This window comes from Gadus chalcogrammus, chromosome 10 (assembly GCF_026213295.1).
Source record: "Gadus chalcogrammus isolate NIFS_2021 chromosome 10, NIFS_Gcha_1.0, whole genome shotgun sequence".
NCBI classification, from domain to species: Eukaryota; Metazoa; Chordata; class Actinopteri; order Gadiformes; family Gadidae; genus Gadus; species Gadus chalcogrammus.
This window is the reverse complement of record NC_079421.1, coordinates 22,783,529-22,803,817: the sequence shown is the minus strand read 5'-3', so window position 1 is coordinate 22,803,817 and position 20,289 is coordinate 22,783,529. Positions and strand designations below refer to the sequence as shown.

At 47.6% G+C, this 20,289-nt stretch overlaps 3 protein-coding genes across 7 annotated transcripts in view; 2 read left to right on the top strand and 1 right to left on the bottom strand.

Moving 5' to 3' along the window:
* Window positions 1-9,185, top strand: part of LOC130390311 (ras-GEF domain-containing family member 1C-like) — a 23,427-nt gene extending 14,242 nt beyond the window's left edge. The window contains exons 5-14 of one of the 2 annotated variants that reach the window (XM_056600176.1): window positions 1,560-1,781; window positions 3,273-3,347; window positions 4,697-4,792; window positions 5,267-5,369; window positions 5,483-5,562; window positions 5,676-5,771; window positions 5,889-5,984; window positions 6,150-6,273; window positions 6,533-6,605; window positions 7,410-9,185. In XM_056600176.1, coding sequence (XP_056456151.1) covers window positions 1,560-1,781; window positions 3,273-3,347; window positions 4,697-4,792; window positions 5,267-5,369; window positions 5,483-5,562; window positions 5,676-5,771; window positions 5,889-5,984; window positions 6,150-6,273; window positions 6,533-6,605; window positions 7,410-7,434 — 990 coding nt within the window. In that variant the 3' untranslated portion in view covers window positions 7,435-9,185. Of the gene's footprint in view, window positions 1-1,559; window positions 1,782-3,272; window positions 3,348-4,696; window positions 4,793-5,266; window positions 5,370-5,482; window positions 5,563-5,675; window positions 5,772-5,888; window positions 5,985-6,149; window positions 6,274-6,532; window positions 6,610-7,409 lie in introns of those variants that run through there. The other variant, XM_056600177.1, reaches the window with a different exon arrangement.
* On the bottom strand, window positions 8,924-10,479 carry tmem126a (transmembrane protein 126A). Its single transcript, XM_056600179.1, has one exon. The coding sequence runs from the start codon at window positions 10,104-10,106 to the stop codon at window positions 9,495-9,497; it is 612 nt and encodes a 203-aa protein (XP_056456154.1). The 5' UTR covers window positions 10,107-10,479; the 3' UTR covers window positions 8,924-9,494.
* On the top strand, window positions 10,340-18,730 carry LOC130390309 (dual specificity protein kinase CLK4-like). Of its 4 annotated transcripts, none has more exons than XM_056600173.1 (14): window positions 10,340-10,881; window positions 11,735-11,901; window positions 13,245-13,617; window positions 14,224-14,320; window positions 14,654-14,720; window positions 14,822-14,938; window positions 15,026-15,192; window positions 15,301-15,395; window positions 15,502-15,631; window positions 15,868-15,950; window positions 16,041-16,120; window positions 16,230-16,341; window positions 16,448-18,132; window positions 18,645-18,717. In XM_056600173.1, the coding sequence occupies exons 1-13, from the start codon at window positions 10,876-10,878 to the stop codon at window positions 16,667-16,669; spliced, it is 1,716 nt and encodes a 571-aa protein (XP_056456148.1). In that variant the 5' UTR covers window positions 10,340-10,875; the 3' UTR covers window positions 16,670-18,132; window positions 18,645-18,717. The 4 variants fall into 4 exon arrangements, with proteins under 4 accessions (XP_056456148.1, XP_056456150.1, XP_056456149.1 ...); XM_056600175.1 differs by having other exon boundaries at window positions 10,366-10,881; window positions 16,251-16,341; XM_056600174.1 differs by having other exon boundaries at window positions 10,366-10,881; window positions 14,819-14,938; window positions 16,251-16,341.
* The last annotated feature ends 1,559 nt before the right edge of the window (window positions 18,731-20,289 follow it).

Sequence of the window (20,289 nt, the reverse complement as noted above, 5' to 3'; positions counted from 1 at the left end):
GGGAAACAGGGTCCATGTTTAGAAATCCTGAAGTTCCCCTTTAAGACTCAAAGACGTGTAGGAGGGCAGAGATTTGAGTTTAATCATCCTATCTATTAATAGGACGCCTTGTCTTAGAGGAACCACTTGAGGCCTTCGGGTTTCATTTTGTCCGCAGTGCTGCTGTAGTCATCGCGGGCCTTTTAATATAATCGCTGGGCTGCGGTACAGCTGACACACGGAGGGGGGTGACAGCGTTCACCCTGCATGGATCCTACTGGGGAGCGCTGAACAATGATCCGTAGACACCGAGCATTCACCCTGCAAAAATAATACAATGCAATACAACTTTATTCTCCGATCTGGCTGGAGAAGGTGGTTTTGGCCTCACCGCGGAGACGTTTAAACAGTTACATTACATTCAGACACATCAGACAACTTACAACAAATACATACACTGGTTTTGTTTATGATGGCAGCAGTTTATCAGATCTTATGCAATAGTCTTTGAGTCTTGGTGATGAGTCGTCCCTTCTATTGCTGTCTGTTCATTAATGAAGTATATGAGTATAAAAGGAAGGACCTCAGAAGAGTGGTTCTGGCTGCAGCATCAGGGGGGAGGATGATGAAGAGGGGGGAGCCAGGGATGAGGAAGGATGTGGGAGAGGCAACAGGAGTGTTGGAGTATTAGTAGGAAGTGTGTGGAGGGGGTAGAGGGTGGAGGAAAGCAAGAGGAAGTGATGAATGTGGCACTATTTACAGCACTGTGTGTGTGTGTGTGTGTGTGTGTGTGTGTGTGTGTGTGTGTGTGTGTGTGTGTGTGTGTGTGTGTGTGTGTGTGTGTGTGTGTGTGTGTGTGTGTGTGTCAGTGTGAGAGTTATGACCTTGGGTGATTTTTTAGCATAACTGACCATTGACTAGCACTCTTCTCCTCGGTTGAACTCACACACGCACGCGTGCGCACACACACACACACACACACACACACACACACACACACACACACACACACACACACACACACACACACACACACACACACACACACACACATTGAAGGTACAAAGAATGAGTGTAAAGGGAGGGGGATTACCATGACAAAAAAAGTAATAATAAAGATGACATCATTGTTAATAATTGAGATAATCACCAGGACTGCTATTCACAAATATATTTTGCAGTGATTCAGATAATGGGGATGGCAACATGGTTTTAGAACCATGATTAGGTAGAGATTATTTTCCTGAATGCGGATTACATCTGTTAGAATAATGACTGAAAAAGCAAACGGCGTACGAAAATATGTTTACTAATTCCCTCTCCTCTCCTCTTATCTCTTTATCCTCCCACCCGATCTCATCCTCTCTACCTCTCTCTCTCTCTCTCTCTCTCTCTCTCTCTCTCTCTCTCTCTCTCTCTCTCTCTCTCTCTCTCTCTCTCTCTCTCTCTCTCCTTCCTCCCTCAATCCTCTCCTCTTTTCTCATTTTCCCCTCCGATCTCATTTTCTTTCCTCCATCCTCCCATCTCTCTCTCCCCCCCTCCCCCCTCTCTCCCTCCCCCCCTACATCCTCTGTCTCCAGGCCTACTGGAAGACCATGAACCAGGTGCTGCAGAAGCTCAACCAGAAGCTGGCGCTGATGAGCCAGGGAGAGGACAGCGTGGTGCGCCTCTCCCTCACCGCCTCCTCCATCTCCGACAAGCTGGCCTCCTTCAAGGCCAAGCCCCCGCCCATCCAGAAGGACATGCTGGCCATCTGCAACGACCCCTACACGCTGGCACAGCAGCTCACCCACGTAGAGCTGGTGAGCAGCGGGCAGGGGGGGGGGCGAAGGAATGAGAGAGAGAGAGAGGGAGAGAGAGAGAGAGAGAGAGAGAGAAAGAGAGAGAGAGAGAGAGAGAGAGAGAGAGAGAGAGGGGGAGAGGGGGAGGGGGAGAGAGAGAGGGAGGGGGGGAGAGAGAGAGAGAGAGAGAGAGAGTGCAACAATGAAACATTTAAGGCGCAGACTATTAAATAGAGGTCAGTTCTGTGCTGTTCACGTGAAATGAAGTCACTCCAATGAATTGCAGAAGAGAGAAACAAGGGAAACAAAGAAGCAGAGATGGATGCTGAGAGAGAGGAGGGAGAGGGGGGAGGGGGAGAGAGAGATAAGGTGCAGGGGAGACATGAGGTTTTTGGTAGGACGTGATAATGAAGATGGAGAGACACGGGAGGGAGAGAAACTGGATCGCGATCATGTCAAGGGCACGGACATGAAAGGTGGGTATGAAAGAGAAACATCAAAAGGCAGTATGATGAGGTGCGATCACACCAGAGCTAAAGGAAGAGCTCTGAAGCGGAACGAGCAGCAGCTCTGAGTGCGGGCTTGTTTACTACTAGCGCCGTAGCTCCGTCTCACAGCTTACTGGGGCAACACACAGGTGTAGCTCATAACACTGATTATGGGTCTGCTTGATATATGGGTCGCGGCGCGCTAGTAACGGAACAGGTGAAGATAGCACTCAGTGACCACGCTGGGGCTCTCATGCACATAAATCAAACACACCCTCATCGTTAACCTTTGGGAGCTACTCCTGGGTTTAGCCTACTTATGAAACCACCGCAGGGGATGAAAAAAGGTCCTTATTCTGTTATCCCAAAGCGCTACGTTGCATATACTCACACACTAGCAACAAAGGGGCTTCCATTGCACACTGTGCCTTTTTGATCCATTCATGTGTATCCTAATACGGCCTATTTGAGGAGAGAGAGAGAGGGAGAGAGAGAGAGAGAGAGAGAGAGAGAGAGAGAGAGAGAGAGAGAGAGAGAGAGAGAGTGCGCGCTAATGCAGGCCTGAGTAGGCAGTCCACTCGTATGAGTGGCAGTGACGTGATCTCAGAAGTCAGTTGATGCGCCCAGGGATTCTAACGTGGGGATGGCAGGGCTGTGACTGGATGTGACCCGACAGCCTCACACTCAAGCGCACGCACACATACACACACACACATGCGAGCACTCACACACATACACACATATGGAGAGAGGAGGAATGGTTTGAGAGAAAGGACAAGTAGAGGACCAACATACAATATTAATGACATTTTCTGATGCCGTTTTAGGATAGTGATAAAGAGAATGGTTCTTTATTGTTCGAGGTCAGAAATAAGAACGGTATTAGTCATTATTTTATTTTGACCTTTTACGTAAGCGTGAACTTCTCTTTCAGAGGACCTATAGATAGTGTCAAGGCAGGATGAGCAAATGTGAGGTCTTTGAGTCATGGTGATGAGTCGTAATGAAAGTCTTGCTTCCCCAGGAACACCTTGGTCACATCGGACCGGAGGAGTTCGTCCAGGCTTTCGTTCAGAAAGACCCACTAGACACCACGCAGGTAAAACCCAGTCTCGCATCTGCAATTCATCTCCAAACCATAAGCATGAATCTTGTTCATACGAATGTCTGCTTGATGAATTACCTCAGAGAGTTATGATCCAAAGAAGAGCATTTGCAAAAAGAAAAAGTATCTTCTATAAACCATCATGGCTGCTTTTTAAAATATTTCTTGCAAGAACGCTCTTGCAAGAAATACGTGTCTCTCCTGGGGCTTTCTCCCTATCAAATAAAGGTCTAACGACCTCTAGAAGTGCCCCGCCAGCAGAAACACCCAACCTGCCATTAAAGATGGGTTCTACCCTATGTGGCCTGTTCTAATCAGAGGGCCTGTGTCTTTAGGGCCCTTCTTCAGGGGTGCTGCTGAGGTCAACAGGCCGCTAGGTCAGCAATGGCCCCGAGCTGGGTAGTATAATGACATGCTCGGGCAGGAGCGCTGCCACTGCTCTCTGTCTTTACCTCTCTGTGGGTTACTCTACCCTCCACCCTCCACCCTCTTATAGGTCAGACACATGTCATCTGGCTCGGGGATGCAAGGCCGCAGGTTTGAAGCCCACAACCTTTCAACCCACAAGCCTCCAGACACAAGGCTTAATACGCCTTGTGTCTGGTGGGTAGGGTTTTAACTCCCAGCCATTGTACCATATAGGGGGCAGTGTAGTCGAGACCAGTTATTCTCCACTGGTAGGTTGCGACCCGCTGGGTATTCTCATTGGGTTTCAGAGCACATGTTGAACCTTGATCTTGAGAAGAAGCATAAACTATTGTGTCCGTTTACCTTCCTGTTTCCACGGCTCTCTGTTCCATTTAATTAGTCTGGATTGTTGCAGAATAATATCCTGCCCACCACTTGTAGTTTGGTACAACCCAGAGGTGGGGAAACACTGGTCTAGTCAACACTTCCCCGTATTCTATACACGCCATGGGTAAACCACGTTTAGAACCGTTTACTCTACATTGGTTTAGCGAGCCCAAGTTTCAAGTTGATTTTGTCTATAAAGCTCATACAAAAGCAAACTAGGTTTGTACCAAAGTGCTGTGCAGATAATTTGCACTCAGACAATACACATGGAGTCACATTAGGGACACAATAAAAACCATCAATAAAGTGCAGACGCAAAATGCTAAAAACAATAACAAAAGGAAATAAAGTGCAAACAGAAATGCTAAAAACAAGGCATAAAGTGCAGTCGGCAAGTCAATACAATTACAAGTTTACTCTTCTGTTGAAGGCACCGGCTGACTCGGCTGACTGGCGCGAACCAGCAGATTGCTCCACAGGGTGCGGGAACGGACTCAGTAGAATCGGTCTGTCAGCAGCATAGTAACTCCTGTGTGTCTCACTCACAGCCTTGCTTCAGCGACCACAAGAAGACATCTAACCTGGAGGCCTACGTCAGGTGGTTCAACAGACTGTGCTACCTGGTGGCGACTGAGATATGCATGGTGAGCAGCCTGAAGTCAACCAGAGCACCATGAGGAGTTCTTACTTTATGTCAGACCTGTTAACCAACACTGCAGCTGACAGTGTGTACAACTACTGCTTTACTCATTCTCGTTTCTTGTGTCATTCATTTAATTATTGCCCTCAGTTTTACTGTGCGGGACTAATTCCATCACCCCTTAATACATATAATTTCCCCCAACACAAATTAATGTGTTTTTTAACTTAAATTAGAATTTGACCTAAGCTACTTGTTGTACTAAGCGTTCTGCCTGAATGCAATTTTACACGGCAACGTAGCCATGAACAAGCAGTGTGCTACTGCCCTCTAAAGGCTATAATATGTCACTGCATTCAGAACACACGTTTTTAGGTTAGAACATAATCCATAATAGCTCAACTATAATATTGCATGCAAAATATCTTATCTCGTGAACTTAAAGCTCATTAAATGTCTGCTTGACGTTTCTATCCAGCCGGGCAAGAAGAAGCAGAGGGCCCAGGTGATAGAGTTCTTCATCGACGTCGCCAGGGAATGCTTCAACATCGGAAACTTCAACTCCCTAATGGCCATCATATGTGAGTGTCTTGTCTCGCAGTCCCACACCGTGCTCCCATCTCAGGTGCACCACACTAGGTTGACATGGCGTTGATGTTATCCAGCCTCAGTTAACCTGGGTTTCCCCCTACAGCTGGTATGAACATGAGTCCGGTGTCGCGGCTGAAAAAGACCTGGGGGAAAGCCAAAACTGCAAAGTTCTTCATCTTGGAGGTAGGTCTGTGATGCAGGAGGACGGCATCCGAGACCGCTGGGGGCTGGAGTACCACCTGAGAAGATCAATATGAAAGGTGTCAAACACACTTTTGTGTGTTTTGTTTCAACAGCATCAGATGGATCCCACCGGAAACTTCTACAACTACAGAACAGCTCTCCGGGGAGCCGCCCACCGCTCGCAGACAGCTAACAGCAGCAGAGAGAGAGTAGGTGGTGTTCTGGATCTGAACGGCTTCTCTGAGCCGTGGGGCTTCAGATCTCTCTCTTTCCTGTGCCTTCATCGTGGTCCGGGTGCTGATTCCCCTCTGTGTGTTTCCTCCCAGATTGTGATTCCTTTCTTCAGCCTGCTGATCAAAGACATTTACTTCCTCAACGAGGGATGCGCCAATCGCCTTCCCAACGGTCATGTCAACTTTGAGGTGAGGTTGACTCCTGTAGGGCTTAGCTTCCCGTGCAGCAGTGGGTATGCATTTGTCAAAATCCTGCACTTTGTAACCTTTCATTGCTGCTGTCAACTCACAGAAAAGATCATCTTCCAGGCTTAAAGAAAATACAATATATAACTAATTATTTTTTCCCCCAAGAAATTTGTGGAGCTGGCGAGGCAGGTTGGAGAATTCATGACCTGGAAACAAGTGGAGTGTCCATTTGAGCAAGACCGGACCATCCTGCACTACCTCCACACGGCCCCTATCTTCAGCGAGGATGGTGAGACCCCCTCTCCCCTCTCCTCTTCCTCCCCATCACTAGCTCAACCATATCTTTATAGCTATGGTTCTTCATCTGCATCGTCATCCTAACTTTATCTATGTCTCCTCTCTCTCTCTCGCTCTCTCTCTTGCACTCTGTCTCTCTGTCTCTCTCGCTCTCTCTCTCGCTCTCTCCTGCACTCTGTCTCTCTGTCTCTCTCTCTTGCTCTCTCCTGCACTCTGTCTCTCTGTCTCCCTCTCGCCTGTCCTCTGCACAGGGCTCTACTTGGCCTCATATGAGAGTGAGAGTCCAGAGAACCAGGTGGAGAAGGACAGGTGGAAAGCACTCAGGTAAGACCTTCACCCACGTCCTTATTATTAATATTTTTTATTCAACCTTTATTCAACCAGGTGAGACTCATTCAGTTTAAAATCTAATTTTATAATGCAACCTGGCAAAGAAGGCCTAGCAAAAAGGGTGAGGGTCATGGTTACCTCAGGTGTTTATTTTTTCGTGTTGTCTCTCTTTTACAATAAAGGACCAAAGGTGTTCATTGACAAGCATACAGGAACCCCCGGCTTAAGCATACAGCTACAAATCCATTTGAAATGGATTTCAAACAAGGACACTGCTTAGAACTCTCCTTTAGAATTTAAACGAGTTGGCCATGAAAACTAAAATTCCTACAGTTCCAAGTCAACCTAAAGAGAGCTCCATGTGGAAGACACAGCATACTTAAAACCATTTTCCATTTAGGTTCCGTTTATACCAGGTATTCTCAACTGTTGGGTCGCAACCCATAAGGGGGGCCTTTTGAGAGCATGGGCCAAACATCAATCTTTAGCAAGAGGCCCATGAATTAACTTATCTTTCAATGTTAATTCATGTTTCAAAGGCATACTATTTCATTGGGTCTCGCCCCAATCGTTGCAGCTCATTGTTAACTCCTTGTTTTTTGACATTACATGAAGGCATTGTTTTGGGTCGTAATTTAATGACGACGGACACATGTGGGACCTGGGGGTAAACCCGTTGAGAACCACTGCTGTACAGCAAAGAGTCAAGGTCAGGGCGTAGCTTGCTGGGCTGCCACCATGAATCCATCTCCTCTGACTTTTAGTGTTTCTTTGTTTCTTGGCCTCTGCCCCCATCAGGTCCAATGTTCTCGGCAAGACATGAGGTCCCGACGCTGGCGAAGTCCCTCTGACCGGAGAGAGAGTGTGTGTACGCACTGCACTGAGTTGAAATGGGAAGGAACCTAGCTGGTACTCGGTTTCTTTGTATTTCTAGCAGAAAAAATAAGAAAGGAAAAAGGGATGAGCCGGATTCATCAAGGATACAAACCACAAAAAAAGACAACGATTTGAAGATTGGATCGTAGACAATGTAAAGCTAGAGTAAACATGGAGTAAACATGCCTGTGCAGTGAATTAACTCGTCATGGTTGGTAACCGTGTATTTGTAAGGGGAGGGACACATTTCCCTGAAACTTAAATGTGTGTGTACTCTGTGGAGATTAATAACAGAGAATAATATTACAGGGAAAAACTACTTTTTCAAACAAAATTCCTACTGACTTATTGATGTATATTGTTTTGTATATTCTCCATGGCACCCCCACCTCTCTCTCTCTACCTGACTCTGTACTCCTTTAAGACCTCTAGCCTTGTATTTAGTTTTTTTAAATTGCACTGTACTGTATAAAAGATAATGTGAAGGGCGCTGGCTAGCCCAAAGCAGCTGCCAAAATTCAAGGTAATGGAAGGAATTGAGTCCTGAATATCTGGGGTATAGACATTAAAGGATTCTTTGCATTTTAAGACTCCGTCAAAATATCATTTCTCTTGCATGTCTTAAATCATGTATGTATGTGTGAGTGAGAGTATAGAGGAAACCAGAGAATGGGTTGCCATTTTCTCTCTGTTCGAAATTCCCTGAAGAGAGTGGTTGTACGTGTGTACATGTTTACCTTTTCATTAGTACCTGTATCGTGTATTGTGCCATTGAAACATCAGTCAAACAGACTACAGTTGGAGCCCAGTCAGCCATTGTACCCATAGTTAGGTACAGAAAAATTCCATCGCTTCATGGTGTTCGTCATCCTTTCTGCAACTCAGAAAGTTCTTCTCTTGACTGACATTCAGTTGTCTGCTGTATTAATGGAGATTTCTGGGGTGACAGATGTATAGTTTTTAATCTCTTTTGTTTTATGGATATGAAGAAAATGAACATGGCATGCAGCAAAAGGCTGATTTTAAAGGGGTGGTACACGTCTCGGCCCTGAAGTATTGATTAGGCTTTGACTACTGGAAGAAAAACAAGCATCATTGGGTTGATGAACAACGTGACAATGTGGAGGGTTTATAAGTATGGGTACTGCTATGTTTCATTTAGGTGGAAAGGAATCTGCGACCGAGAAAGGCGTACCCTGTAATACACTGGTTGTAATCACACTTCAGGCTACTCTCACTTGAAAAGTGCGGTCGTTTCGTGGGTTTGTCGTTGAACTTTTCTTTTTTGCAGGTTAGATGTGATTGATGAGGGTCGGGCGGGTTCTGGGGAAGGGAGTGTGTGTGCGTCGGGGTATTTATGAACTTTGAACAAACATGTCTGATTTCATTTTTCTATAATTCCTTTTCGATGTCAGTGTTAAAAGGTTGCGTTTGTTTTTTTTACTTCTGAACTCTTTATTTATGAACTTGATTTCTCTGTAACACATTCCTCAGTTAATAAGCCTATAGAAGTAGAGTGGTGACTTTGTTAAACCCGCAGTTTGAGGTGAAGACATGTTTCAATAAATGATTTCCCATCTTCAACAAAGCTGAGGCCTGGACAGAGGAAATTATTTCACACATATTCAATGTCATATAAAGCACTCCCTCTCCTTCTAAACACATAATGGGCTACTTTTATTAACAATATCTGTTAGTCATTTGTTGCAAAACCAAAGTGACATAACCGATGCGTATCCTACGTAAATAGAAAGACACAAGGGATATTATTTTCCCATTTGTTTTTAATATTTATTGTAAGTGCTGATCATCAAATCATTGATAGTCAATTAATAGCATATTAATATCAGCATTTTGTGTAGGACAATTATTGATATGCATACACACAGTTATTCATTGTCTTTCCTAAACCCCCTTTTACGCTCCTTTGTAGAATGTGAAAAAATGCGTGGGATGAAGCACATTAGGTCAATGGCTATACTAGACACGAACATTTGAACACAGATGTTAATCCATGAGCTCTTCGGCCCCAGAGCCAGACACAATCTCAACAAGCTTCTTATAGGTGTCAAAGTGTCGCGAACTCAGGTAGGTACCAAATAACGCCTGAAGCACCAACACTGGCCTCATTTTGGTCAGGACCGGCCGAGAAATGTCGATGGCAAATCGAAATGCATTCCCTTTGACTGGCATTGGTGCAGAGTTATATGCGGATGCGAGTCCTGCGTTCACGGGTAACGCCAACAGAATGGGGTAAATCCCACCGCCGACGACGCCGATAAGTGCACCTCTCATCAAAGCACACGATGGACAGTTGAGATCCCCAGAAAGTAAAGGACTGGACACTGCGGCGTTGTAAAAGGCGACTGTCGTGATGAATGGGAGGACGGCCATCGGGACCGACGATGCGAGGCGCGCCTGGGTGACATTCAGCGCCCTCCGAAAGAAACTGTTTGCTATAAGACCAGCAAATGCCGCGTTTCCTCCCAAGTACAAAGGTCCATAGTTGAAAAACTTCTGGTCTAGTTCAGGTAGCCTTTTAAAATTAGCGATCATCATCTCCATCACGATTGCTCTCGGAGGCGCTCCTCCCGCGCTTGTAGTGCTGTTTTCAGACATTTCGTAAAAAATCTAAAACAAAAGTTCACCAGATCTTATACCTCTGTCTTTTGCTTTATTGTGTTTCTTGGGAGTTTTTTTTCGGAATATTAAAGACAACTGCACATCCATTGATTCAAGGACGGAATGGACATCACGAATACATCTTCATATGGACACAGAGCGCCGCCATGTTTTACCCATAGTTCCAAGGTTGTTATTTATTACAACTTTATTGACAATGAAAAGTACACCGTTGTCTACATAGGCCCGGGCATTGTACGTTTTTGTGTTGTGAGAATAGCACGCTTATCTTGACAATGATTTTAAGAATCTTAATTTAAAAAATAAGCTGTGTTGTAACGCAAGTTACGCAAGAGCATTTATTACGTTTTTAGAGCGATTTTAACAGTCCGCGACGTGGGCATGGTCGTGGGTGCTGCAGCTGGATGCTACTCTCCAATCAAAAAATATAAAGAAATGGCACGCTTATCTTGAAACTTATTTTAAGACTATTAATATATATATTTAAAATTCAAGCTGTGGTAATACACCCGTTATTTTTTAGAGCAGTTTTAAAGGTCCGCGTCGTGGCCTCATCTGCGTGGGCGTGTCTGTTGCCATTGACGTCACGTATCTGTTTGAAGAACTTTCCACGAGCCTCGGCCGAGATCCGCCATCTTGGAGCAAGAGCCAGCGATCCTCTCGTTTGTTCGCGTCCGCTGACCGATCTGCGTCACAGGATCGACAAACGTGTCTTTTTTTCATCAAATCTGTGTGTTACTGTGTGATGAATGTGAGTATGTCTCATCTGTTGGACGACGAACAACCGGACTCATTATATAATTGTTATTATAGCGGCTTTGGAATGCAGTCAAACTTTTCGGCGGAAAAATTGTTAGCCTCGGTTAGCCACGTTTTGCTAACGGTACTTTGCTACGTGTTCAGCGTGGTGTTTTATTTACAATATGTTAATATATAATGTGTATTTAATTGCCGTGGCGTTTAAGAGACACGCCCGTGTTGTTGCGGGCGATTTATGACATGCCAACGTTAGGCTGATTGTTGTGTTAGCTTAAGCTAGCCTGCAGAGCTAGCGCGGTGGGGGTTTGCTTACGTAATTAACATGAGTTGAACACGAGTTTGTTTCTCACAGCAGTGAGTTTCGATGTTTTTCATCGAGTCTATGATTCGTTCATTAAACCTTTTAATGTGTGATCGACCGCTCCTGGTAAACAGTGTGGTAGACAAGATGGCGACGCTCTCAGTGAGATAAACACTGATCTCTTGTCTTCCATCTTGAAACGCAAGCAGCCAATCGGCGCCGAGTTACGGCAGGTCGCGTGGTTACGTCATCCGCGGTGGATGCAGATGCGTATTTGCACGCAAAAGCGATTGGATATTGGTTTATTCACTTTTGAACTACTTAAAATGTAATAGATGGGAATCATTAACATGAGATAGACACTCTAACGATCTGAAAGTGGAACCGTTAATGGAGGTTCAGAAGGGTTATGTCATCCCTGGCACCACTCAATGTAATGGAAGAGTTTGTCCGCCCTAGGGGTTCTTACGTGGCATGGCGTACCTGAGCCAAAGGAAGTCTGTGTTCAAAGCTTTAAAAAAAATGTACAAACTTGTCTTTTCAGATGCGGCAATCCAAGAGAATGCGGTCGCGTTCGCCCGGCTTGTGGCAGAACGAGTACAGCTGGGAGGAGAGGGTGGACGGCAGGAAGCGGCGGCGGAGAGACTCTCACAGCAGTGAGAGGGAGAACAAGTCCCGCCGCCAGCACAGTCACTACAGGCCCTACGACGGGTAAAAACACTTCCTCTCCTCCCTCTGGCGTTTATCATCATACTATTGACTTTGGTCTTTGTCCCTGGTGTGAATACATGCCGGCCCAACACGTGCCCGCTGTGATCCTATGAACCATGTATGACCGCACAACGCTGGGGGTGCACACTGTCCCCACCCTGGATTGTTTTCGGATGAATTGAAACTTGTCTTTGAGCCACTGTCCAAGTCATATTTTAAAGTACCCACCTTACTCACTCTTGTGTCCATACTGAATACTGCACTGATATTTTGTTGAAAGGCTTAAAATAGAACCAGTCAGATCCACTTGTGTTTCTCATCGTCAGCTTTAAACAATATGTCGGTTGTTTACGTCCATGGTTTGAGCGCGTTTCTACAGAATAATCTGCACTCTGCGTGTCTTGGTTAAGACTGACGCTGGGAAACATGAAGAGGGTTTAAATGTTTGTTTTCAGATTACTATCAAAGAATCCGTCGTTACCTGAGTGTTGGGCTGATATTGGAAACGGAGGGGGGGGGGGGGGGGGGTGTGGTCGTGAGTTAATGCATGTTTAAATCGGAGCACAGTCAGTGATGATGTGGTCCACGTGCATTACACTGTGCTGTCAGAAACATTAGCGTGTCCTTTTTGTGGTTGTAAAGGTGGTGCTGATCCCATAATTGCCCGGATACAAACTGACCAAACAAGGTGTTCAGGTCAGCCCGCGCGGCAGGCAGACTGCTGTTGAGTGTTCAAACGGTTGTGGATTAAACTCTGGGAAGATTCCAGATCAGCGCTAAATATAATCCCCCCCCCGGGGAGCTGACCTGCTTCTGGAAGAGAGCTGACACCCTCAGGGAGCTGGGGCTAGGGCCCAGGGTGCTAGGGCTCAGGGGGCTAGGGCCCAGGGTGCTAGGGCTCCAGTTATCAGCCGGTGACAGTAGGGCGTCATGGCAGCACTGTAAATGGTAGCAGTGGGCAGAGCCACGTTGCCCCACAGCCATGGTGAAGACATGGAGCTGGGTCATATTGTAGAGGCGGTGGAGACGTGGGTAACTCCTCCTGTCGCTCTCTTGGTAGGAGAAGGAGAGGGTGGGGGTCCGGCGTCCCACCTCAGCAGTAGCCCGCAGAAACGCCGGCAATCATTTCATACTTGAGATACCCCAGATATGTGCCTCGCTGTCAGCCACAGGCTCCTCTATTGAGGCGGGGGGGTGGTGACTGTAAACCAGTACGTTTCTAAATAAATTGCATTGCTTAAAGGGCCTTGGTGTAGAGTTTCAAACAGGCAGGCCCCTCGCCCCAGCCTCTACGGCCCCCCTGTCTGTGTCTCACCTCTCTGTCCGTCTGGTTCCCCCTGCAGCCATTACCTGGAGACCCGCAACCTCAACCAGAAGCCGGCCTCCAGGGACAGCCTGGCGTACCGGGACGCCAGCGGGGCCATGGGCTACAAGGACGGCCGCGGCCCCGCCTGCCGGGACCCCCGGGAGCCCCGGGACCGGGAGCCCGTCTGTAGGGACCAGCGAGACGCCCGGGACCAGCGAGAGATCCGGGACACCCGGGACCAGCGAGACACCCGGGACACCCGGGACCAGCGGGACATGCGTGACCGGGAGTGGCACCACTACAGCAAGTCGTCGTGCCGCAGCGGGCGGAGCGGTCGCAGCCGGCGCAGCAGGAGCCGGCGACGGGACCGCGGCCGCCGCCGGAGCCCCTCCCACCACAGCTCGTACTCGGTATGGGAACCCTCCCCCCACCCTCTCTCTTTGTCTCCCCCCTCCTGTACCCCACCTAAAGATCAGGCTCATTTGTCACTGGTGTTGGGTGTTGTATGTGCGTGCCTGTGCCACTGCTGTCATTGATGTATGTGTTGGACTAGTTAAGCATCGGTTGGGTTAGTTTGGTTAAGTCCCAAACTAAAGGGGTAGATTGACCTGGGGGGGAGCTTGTAAACATCATAGCGGGCTGAACTACTGGGGATTGTCAATGGTTAAAGCTGTTAAACCAAGGTCTACAAGCTTGTGCTCTGCGTATGATTTTTATTTTCTGTACCACTGAGAAAGTCTCTCATCTAAAAAAATATCTTGTTGCCATGTTTTTCTTCTGTAACACACACTATGTGGTGGCTGCCGCCCAAATGCCTTTCTCTGGTGGGGCTGAATTTGAATTTGCTGCTCCGTCCATTCGCCCGGCGGTGTTACTGAACGGCCCGAATCTATCCACACCTCCCCCACACCCCCCCTTGGCCCGGTTGAATGAATGCCGATGATGTCGCGTTGTGGCGGCCTGGTGCTGACTGGCTGATGATGGGTTATTGATGTGGTCGACTCCCCGCGGTGCAGAGGAGGAGCCATCGGCGCAGGAAAAGATCCAGGAGTGTTGAGGATGATGGCGAGGGTCACCTCATCTATCACATTGGAGACATGCTGAGAGCGAGATGTATAGAATATAAACCTTTTTATTTTTACTGTTTCTACTCTCTATCACAGTCTTCTGTCTTGTTGTCTGGATGATTGTTCAGTTGCACAGACTTAAGTAAACCGGAGCGTAGACCGACTCCAGGGCCCCGGCCCTTTGCTAAGATAAGTTGTAAGGCTAGAGCTCACTCTGCAGTGTGACAGTTTAATGTTGTGTTGGACTACACCAGCCACATATGTAGACTAGCTTAGCAGAGTGCGTGTGTGTATGTCAGGTAGTGAAGCAGCAGGAGGCCTGTGTTGTCCACCGCCGTCCGTGCCGCGGTGCTAACTACGTCTCTCTCATTCCCCGTAGATGAGATAATGTCCACTCTAGGAGAAGGAGCCTTCGGGAAGGTGGTGGAATGCATTGATCATAACAAGTAAGTCTCGGGGCCGTTCGTGTTCACTCGCTGTTCAATTACTGATCTGTTTCCCACGCAACATGTTTTCCTCACACGTTGTTGTTTTGGATGTTCAGCAGTGGTGGACCTCGCATGGCTCTGAAGATCATTAAGAACATTGACCGCTACCGAGAGGCGGCCTTGTCTGAGGTAGAGGTCCTTGAACAGATGAACTCGCTGGATTACGACCGCAAATAGTGAGTAGACAGTTCCACCATCCGCCAGTCTATCGGCTCATCCTCAGCACCGACTCTTGGACCAATGTGTTGATCTTGTGTCCTCAGTCCATGTGTGCGCATGTTGGACTGGTTCGACTACCACGGCCACGTGTGCATCGCCTTCGAGCTGCTCGGCCTCAGCACCTACGACTTCCTGAAGGAGAACAACTTCCAGCCTTTCCCCATCGAGAACATCCAGCACATGGCCTACAGCATCGTTAGAGCGTGCCGCTGTGAGTACAGCGTCACACACCGCTCAATCGCCCCGGAGACGACCACAGGCCTTCTCTAGCACTTCATCCCGTGTCTTTATTAACCCCCCCCTTCCCTCTCCCTCACAGTTCTGCATAAGAACAAGCTCACGCACACGGACCTGAAGCCGGAGAACATCCTCTTCATCGACTCCCAGTACGACATCGAGTACAGCCCCATACTGGTGAGGAATCGGATCCCCCTTCCTCATGCACGCTGTGAACACCCAGGGCTGTATGGGTGGCTTTATGACAGGGTCCTCTAGTCACTGTCTTGTCCCCCCCCCTCAGAGGAGAGACCAGCGCACCCTGAAGAACCCGGAGGTGAAGGTTGTGGACTTTGGCAACGCCACCTATGAACACGAGCACCACACGTCGGTGGTGTCCACCCGGCACTACCGCGCCCCCGAGGTCATCCTAGGTGGGTGTCTGTCCCGGAGACGGCGGGCGTGGTCACGGCTGTACTATAGTGACGCTGAATGTGGTTATAGAGCACCTTGAAACACAAGTGCTTTCACCTGGATCCATTTTAAAATACAAAAATGACGATGGAAGTCAAAATAAAAAATAGGATTATAAAAAGATATTCATTGAATGAAATGCAGATTAATAAAACCCTCTAATGAAGTGCTCTTTGTGGTGGCGATGGCCTTCCAGATCTGGGCTGGGACCATTCCTGTGACGTGTGGAGCATCGGGTGCATCCTGGTGGAGTATTACCTGGGCACCACGCTGTTCCAGGTAGGGGGCGGTAGAGCGCACGTACACTTGAATCACTCTTCCTTGCCGTCGCTGCTTCTGTGTCTCACTTTGATCGTTGGTGCGTTTCAGACCCACGACAGCAAGGAGCACCTCGCTATGATGGAGCGCATCCTGGGCCCTATCCCCACCCACCTCCTCCAGAAGACCAGGCAAGTCCCCCTCCTCACACCCCAATACCTCTAGAGGAAGACCACAGCATTTAACAGGATGTAGTGTCCCACTGCTGCTATGTTTGATTATTTTGACTTTTTATTGAAGGATTGGAATTGTCTTCTCCAGGAAACGTCGCTACGTTCACCGCTACAAGCTGGACTGGGACGGGAACAGCTCGTCAGGGAGGTTCGTCAAGAAGAGCTGCAAACCGCTCAAGGTGAGAGGGGAACCATGAACGATTAGTGTTCCCTACGCTATCAACATGTGGCGACGCTGAACCGAGACCCTGTGCTTCAACACCTGAACCCTTTACCCCCCCCCAGGAGTACATGATGTGTCAGAGCGAGGACCACCAGAACTTTTTTGACATGGTGGAGAAGATGATGGCGTACGACCCGGCCAAGCGCCTCACCTTGGAGCAGGCCATGAGGCACCCCTTCCTCGCTGGCCTGCACAAGACGAACAGCAGCCGTAACCACCACCGGAGCAGCAGTAACCACAACAACAGCAGCAGCAGCCGCAGCAGCAGAGGCAGCAAGTTTTAACCCCCAGCCCTCTGTCAGGACCCCCGCCTGCATGAAGACCGTTCTCTGAACCCGGAACACAAGCCTGCTGTCTGACTCTCTGGGAGAGATTGTGAACTTGACGACTGTATCAGTCCACCTGCCCTATCCTCTTATCCTGGTTATGAACAGAAACGGCCCGATCTCGGCATCAATGTTTCAACGCTTCCCTCTGGATTTCTTTGGTTTATTTATTCGTCATTGTAAATGTAAAAGTTTTCTCAAGATCTTTTTTTTTTCTTTTTTTTTTACTGTCCATAATGTAAACTTGAGATTTAAATGTAAAAAAGTTATGCTAAGGTTTGATAATTGTAAATGCTGGGGCTAGGGGCAGAGATTCTGTACATTTGATCAATTGACTTGTGCCGTTTTCCTTTACGGCTATTTTTTGTCTTGAGGGGATTTATAACTTTTGCAACCATGTTCTTTTCTCAATAAACGATGTATTTCGTACCGATGATCGGTCTCTCTTTGAATGGGCGGCCCCCGCTAGAGGGCAGTATAGAGCTGCTGGGTTAGACTCGGAATTATTCTTGACCTTTCCTACGGATTAATTTAGATATATATGCAGCCTATTATGTTCGAATAGTTAAATTGGCTAACCGACAGCACTGGTAAATAGCGAAAAATAGTCTATGGAAATAAATCAAAAAGTAATAAATGAAGTCTTTGTATAAATCAATGAACGATCCGGGAATATAATAAAAAAAATTATAAAATCTCTCAAGATGTCTATCCAGCCCTCGTGTCAATCAATCACTTGATTAAAGCGCGATCCATCTGCTGCCTCCCACGTGGCCAACAGGGCGGGACATCGTGGAACACAACTTGTGGAGACAGCTTGACCCGCTGCAGGTCTCACATCCTAAACACTCACGAGCAGGGAACACCTCCTCTGGTCCATGTCCAGAGTCAGACCCTCACAACCTGACATTACGCACGCACTAACCTGCTCTTGTCGCCAACACTTGAAGAATTGAACCCTTTGCTGAGAACAATACTGGACGTTTTATAGATTGGTTGTTCTGCGCGGCGCTCTATAAAGTTTGAAGTCGCCTTAACACGTTGTTGGAATTGCGAATCACCTAACGCAGACACCGTGGTTCACTGGATCAACGGGACGGTTCTGAAGAGCAGGGTTACATTTCAGCATGGATACAGCGAGGGACTCGAGCGGGGAGAGTAAGCCGGGGTGCCAGTTTGCGCCCAGGTCCGGACTCCGACAGTGGCTGCCAGGGTTGCCCATCGCTCTGTGTTTGCTGTTGTCCATGAGCTCCATCGCGGTGTGTCTTTTGATGAGCGTGAAGACGTTCCAGCTGGAGAGCCGGCTGCAGACGGAGATGGACAAAATCTCAATCCTCCAGCCGTCGCACAGCGCGTTTCTGAAGGAGGATGGCACCCTGATTCCCGAGCTGAGCACCCCGATTGAAAAGCTCGTTGAAGAGGTATCAATGTCTTAAACGATAGAGGTTATCTATCACTGAAGTTGAATAAAACAACAGGTCGTTTCATTGAATTGAACTGTTTAAATGCTCACCCAGCTCGATGCGTAAAGCGCGCGTAATAGCAGAAAAGGAGCCTACGTTGCGCCAACTTTCAGCTCTACACTCGTACTGACTGCATGTTCGTAAGACGACAACACTCACTTATAGCAACCTCAATATTTAATTTAGAGTATGCTTTAAAATGCAGCAGAGCAAATAAATATAGCAGCGTCAATTATACGGAAACTGCATTATTTTGCGAAAATACACATTTTGTGAAATTTGATTAATTCAGACCTTTGATATAATAGACTCATCTTTAAAAAAAAAAATCAGTCCCTCAAATCTAATTTGCGTCTTTGTGTCTTTATATCTTATTTTGACCTGTTTAATTGTATCGAGGCCTATGCACACCGTTTAATTGTATGCGTAAAGTACTTTCCATTATTCATATTGGTGTAATCTCTTTGTAGAAACTAACGGTGATCCCCAAACTCCGATCAGCCAGGGACGTCGCTCAGGAATGCTCCTGTCCCCCAGGTATGTCCCGTCTGTCGCTCTCTCTGTCCCCATATATTTGTCACTGTCACTGTATCTCACTTCCAACGTCTCTCTTTCTCACTCTTTGTTTAAACTTCTCTTTGTCTCTCTCTGTCTTTCTCACATTTCTCATTCTCTGTCTCTCTGACTCTCCCTCCTTTGTTATTGTCTCACTTTATTTATACATATGTCGGCTGCTAAGTGGTTCAGAACAGGTGAAAGCAGTCACACAACTGAAATTCCTGAACCACTTTCAATGCATTCCACTTTCCAGTCTGATAGACCGCCGTGTCTAGATTACCGGCTGATTTGGGTCCAGCTTGTTGATTCAGTGTGTGTGTGTGTGTGTGTGTGTGTGTGTGTGTGTGTGTGTGTGTGTGTGTGTGTGTGTGTGTGTGTGTGTGTGTGTGTGTGTGTGTGTGTGTGTGTGTGTGTGTGTGTGTGTGTGTGTGTGACAGCGCTACATTTCTTGTATCGCCGTTTCCTACGCTGAGCTGGACGGCTCCAGTAAAGCTCATTACTCAGGATATAAAACCACCAATAAGCCAGGGGTCTTTCCTTCAGACCAAACCCCATCGCACCTTTTCTTCGTCCTGCATTCTCCCCCAAATCCCTTAAAGTCTCTTTTTCATTGTATCAGATGTAGTGCCCCCCTTCCCTGTCCGGTCCATTACCGCCTTTCTGCAGAGTTACAAGGTCTCAGTGTTGCAACACGACTCCGCCACAACTATTCCCCAACTCTATTTAAAGTCCTCTCTCAGCAGCGCGGACCCCAAGTGTGGCGTGCGACGGCCGTAGAAACAACAGAGGGTTTTGTTTGAGGCGGGTTCAGCGAACCCCTGCGGACATGTTGTTTTCTTTTGGGACTGTTGTTTCTGCTGTCTTTTTTTTTCCTCTGTGTTTCTTTCTTTTATTGTGCCATTTCCCGGCAATTAGATTGCTCAACTCAGACCTGTTAACATTTATGTGCAAACGTGTTTGTTTGAGTGGACCCGAGTGGTGGGGCTGAGCGGCTCGGGTTAGACCGGGCCCGGCTCGGGTTAGACCGGGCCCGCCTCGGGTTAGTCCGGGCCCGCCTCGGGTTAGACCGGGCCCGGCTCGGGTTAGACCGGGCCCGGCTCGGGTTAGACCGGGCCCGGCTCGGGTTAGACCGGGCCCGCCTCGGGTTAGACCGGGCCCGGCTCGGGGGAGCTGCACGTTTTACCAGGCTGATGCCAATTTATAACCCCACTCGGGGTCCTGGGCTGGTGTGTATTTGTTTGTGATGTTGTGTGGTTGTGTGTGTGGGGGGGGGGGGGGGGTTGCTTAATTGAAGTATTTAATTGTAGTCCTTTTGGTTTTACCAAAGCCAAAACTCAATGTGTTAGTTTATTCATGTATTCATATATTTATTCAATCATCTCTGACTTCTATATTTCCCCTGATAAGAAATATTTTACACACGCATCCTCAAAGAGTTGGCTATTTGTATATATATTGTGTGTGTGTGTGTGTGTGTGTGTGTGTGTGTGTGTGTGTGTGTGTGTGTGTGTGTGTGTGTGTGTGTGTGTGTGTGTGTGTGTGTGTGTGTGTGTGTGT

What these genes read in the sequence shown, in the direction of transcription:
- tmem126a (XM_056600179.1), bottom strand. Translation starts at nt 10,106, where the DNA reads ATGTCTGAAAACAGCACTACAAGCGCGGGAGGAGCGCCTCCGAGAGCA.
- LOC130390309 (XM_056600172.1), top strand. An exon ending in CGCCCCCGAGGTCATCCTAG is followed by an intron (nt 15,632 to 15,867) that starts GTGGGTGTCTGT and finishes ATGGCCTTCCAG; the next exon opens with ATCTGGGCTGGGACCATTCC. An exon ending in AGAGCTGCAAACCGCTCAAG is followed by an intron (nt 16,342 to 16,447) that starts GTGAGAGGGGAA and finishes ACCCCCCCCCAG; the next exon opens with GAGTACATGATGTGTCAGAG.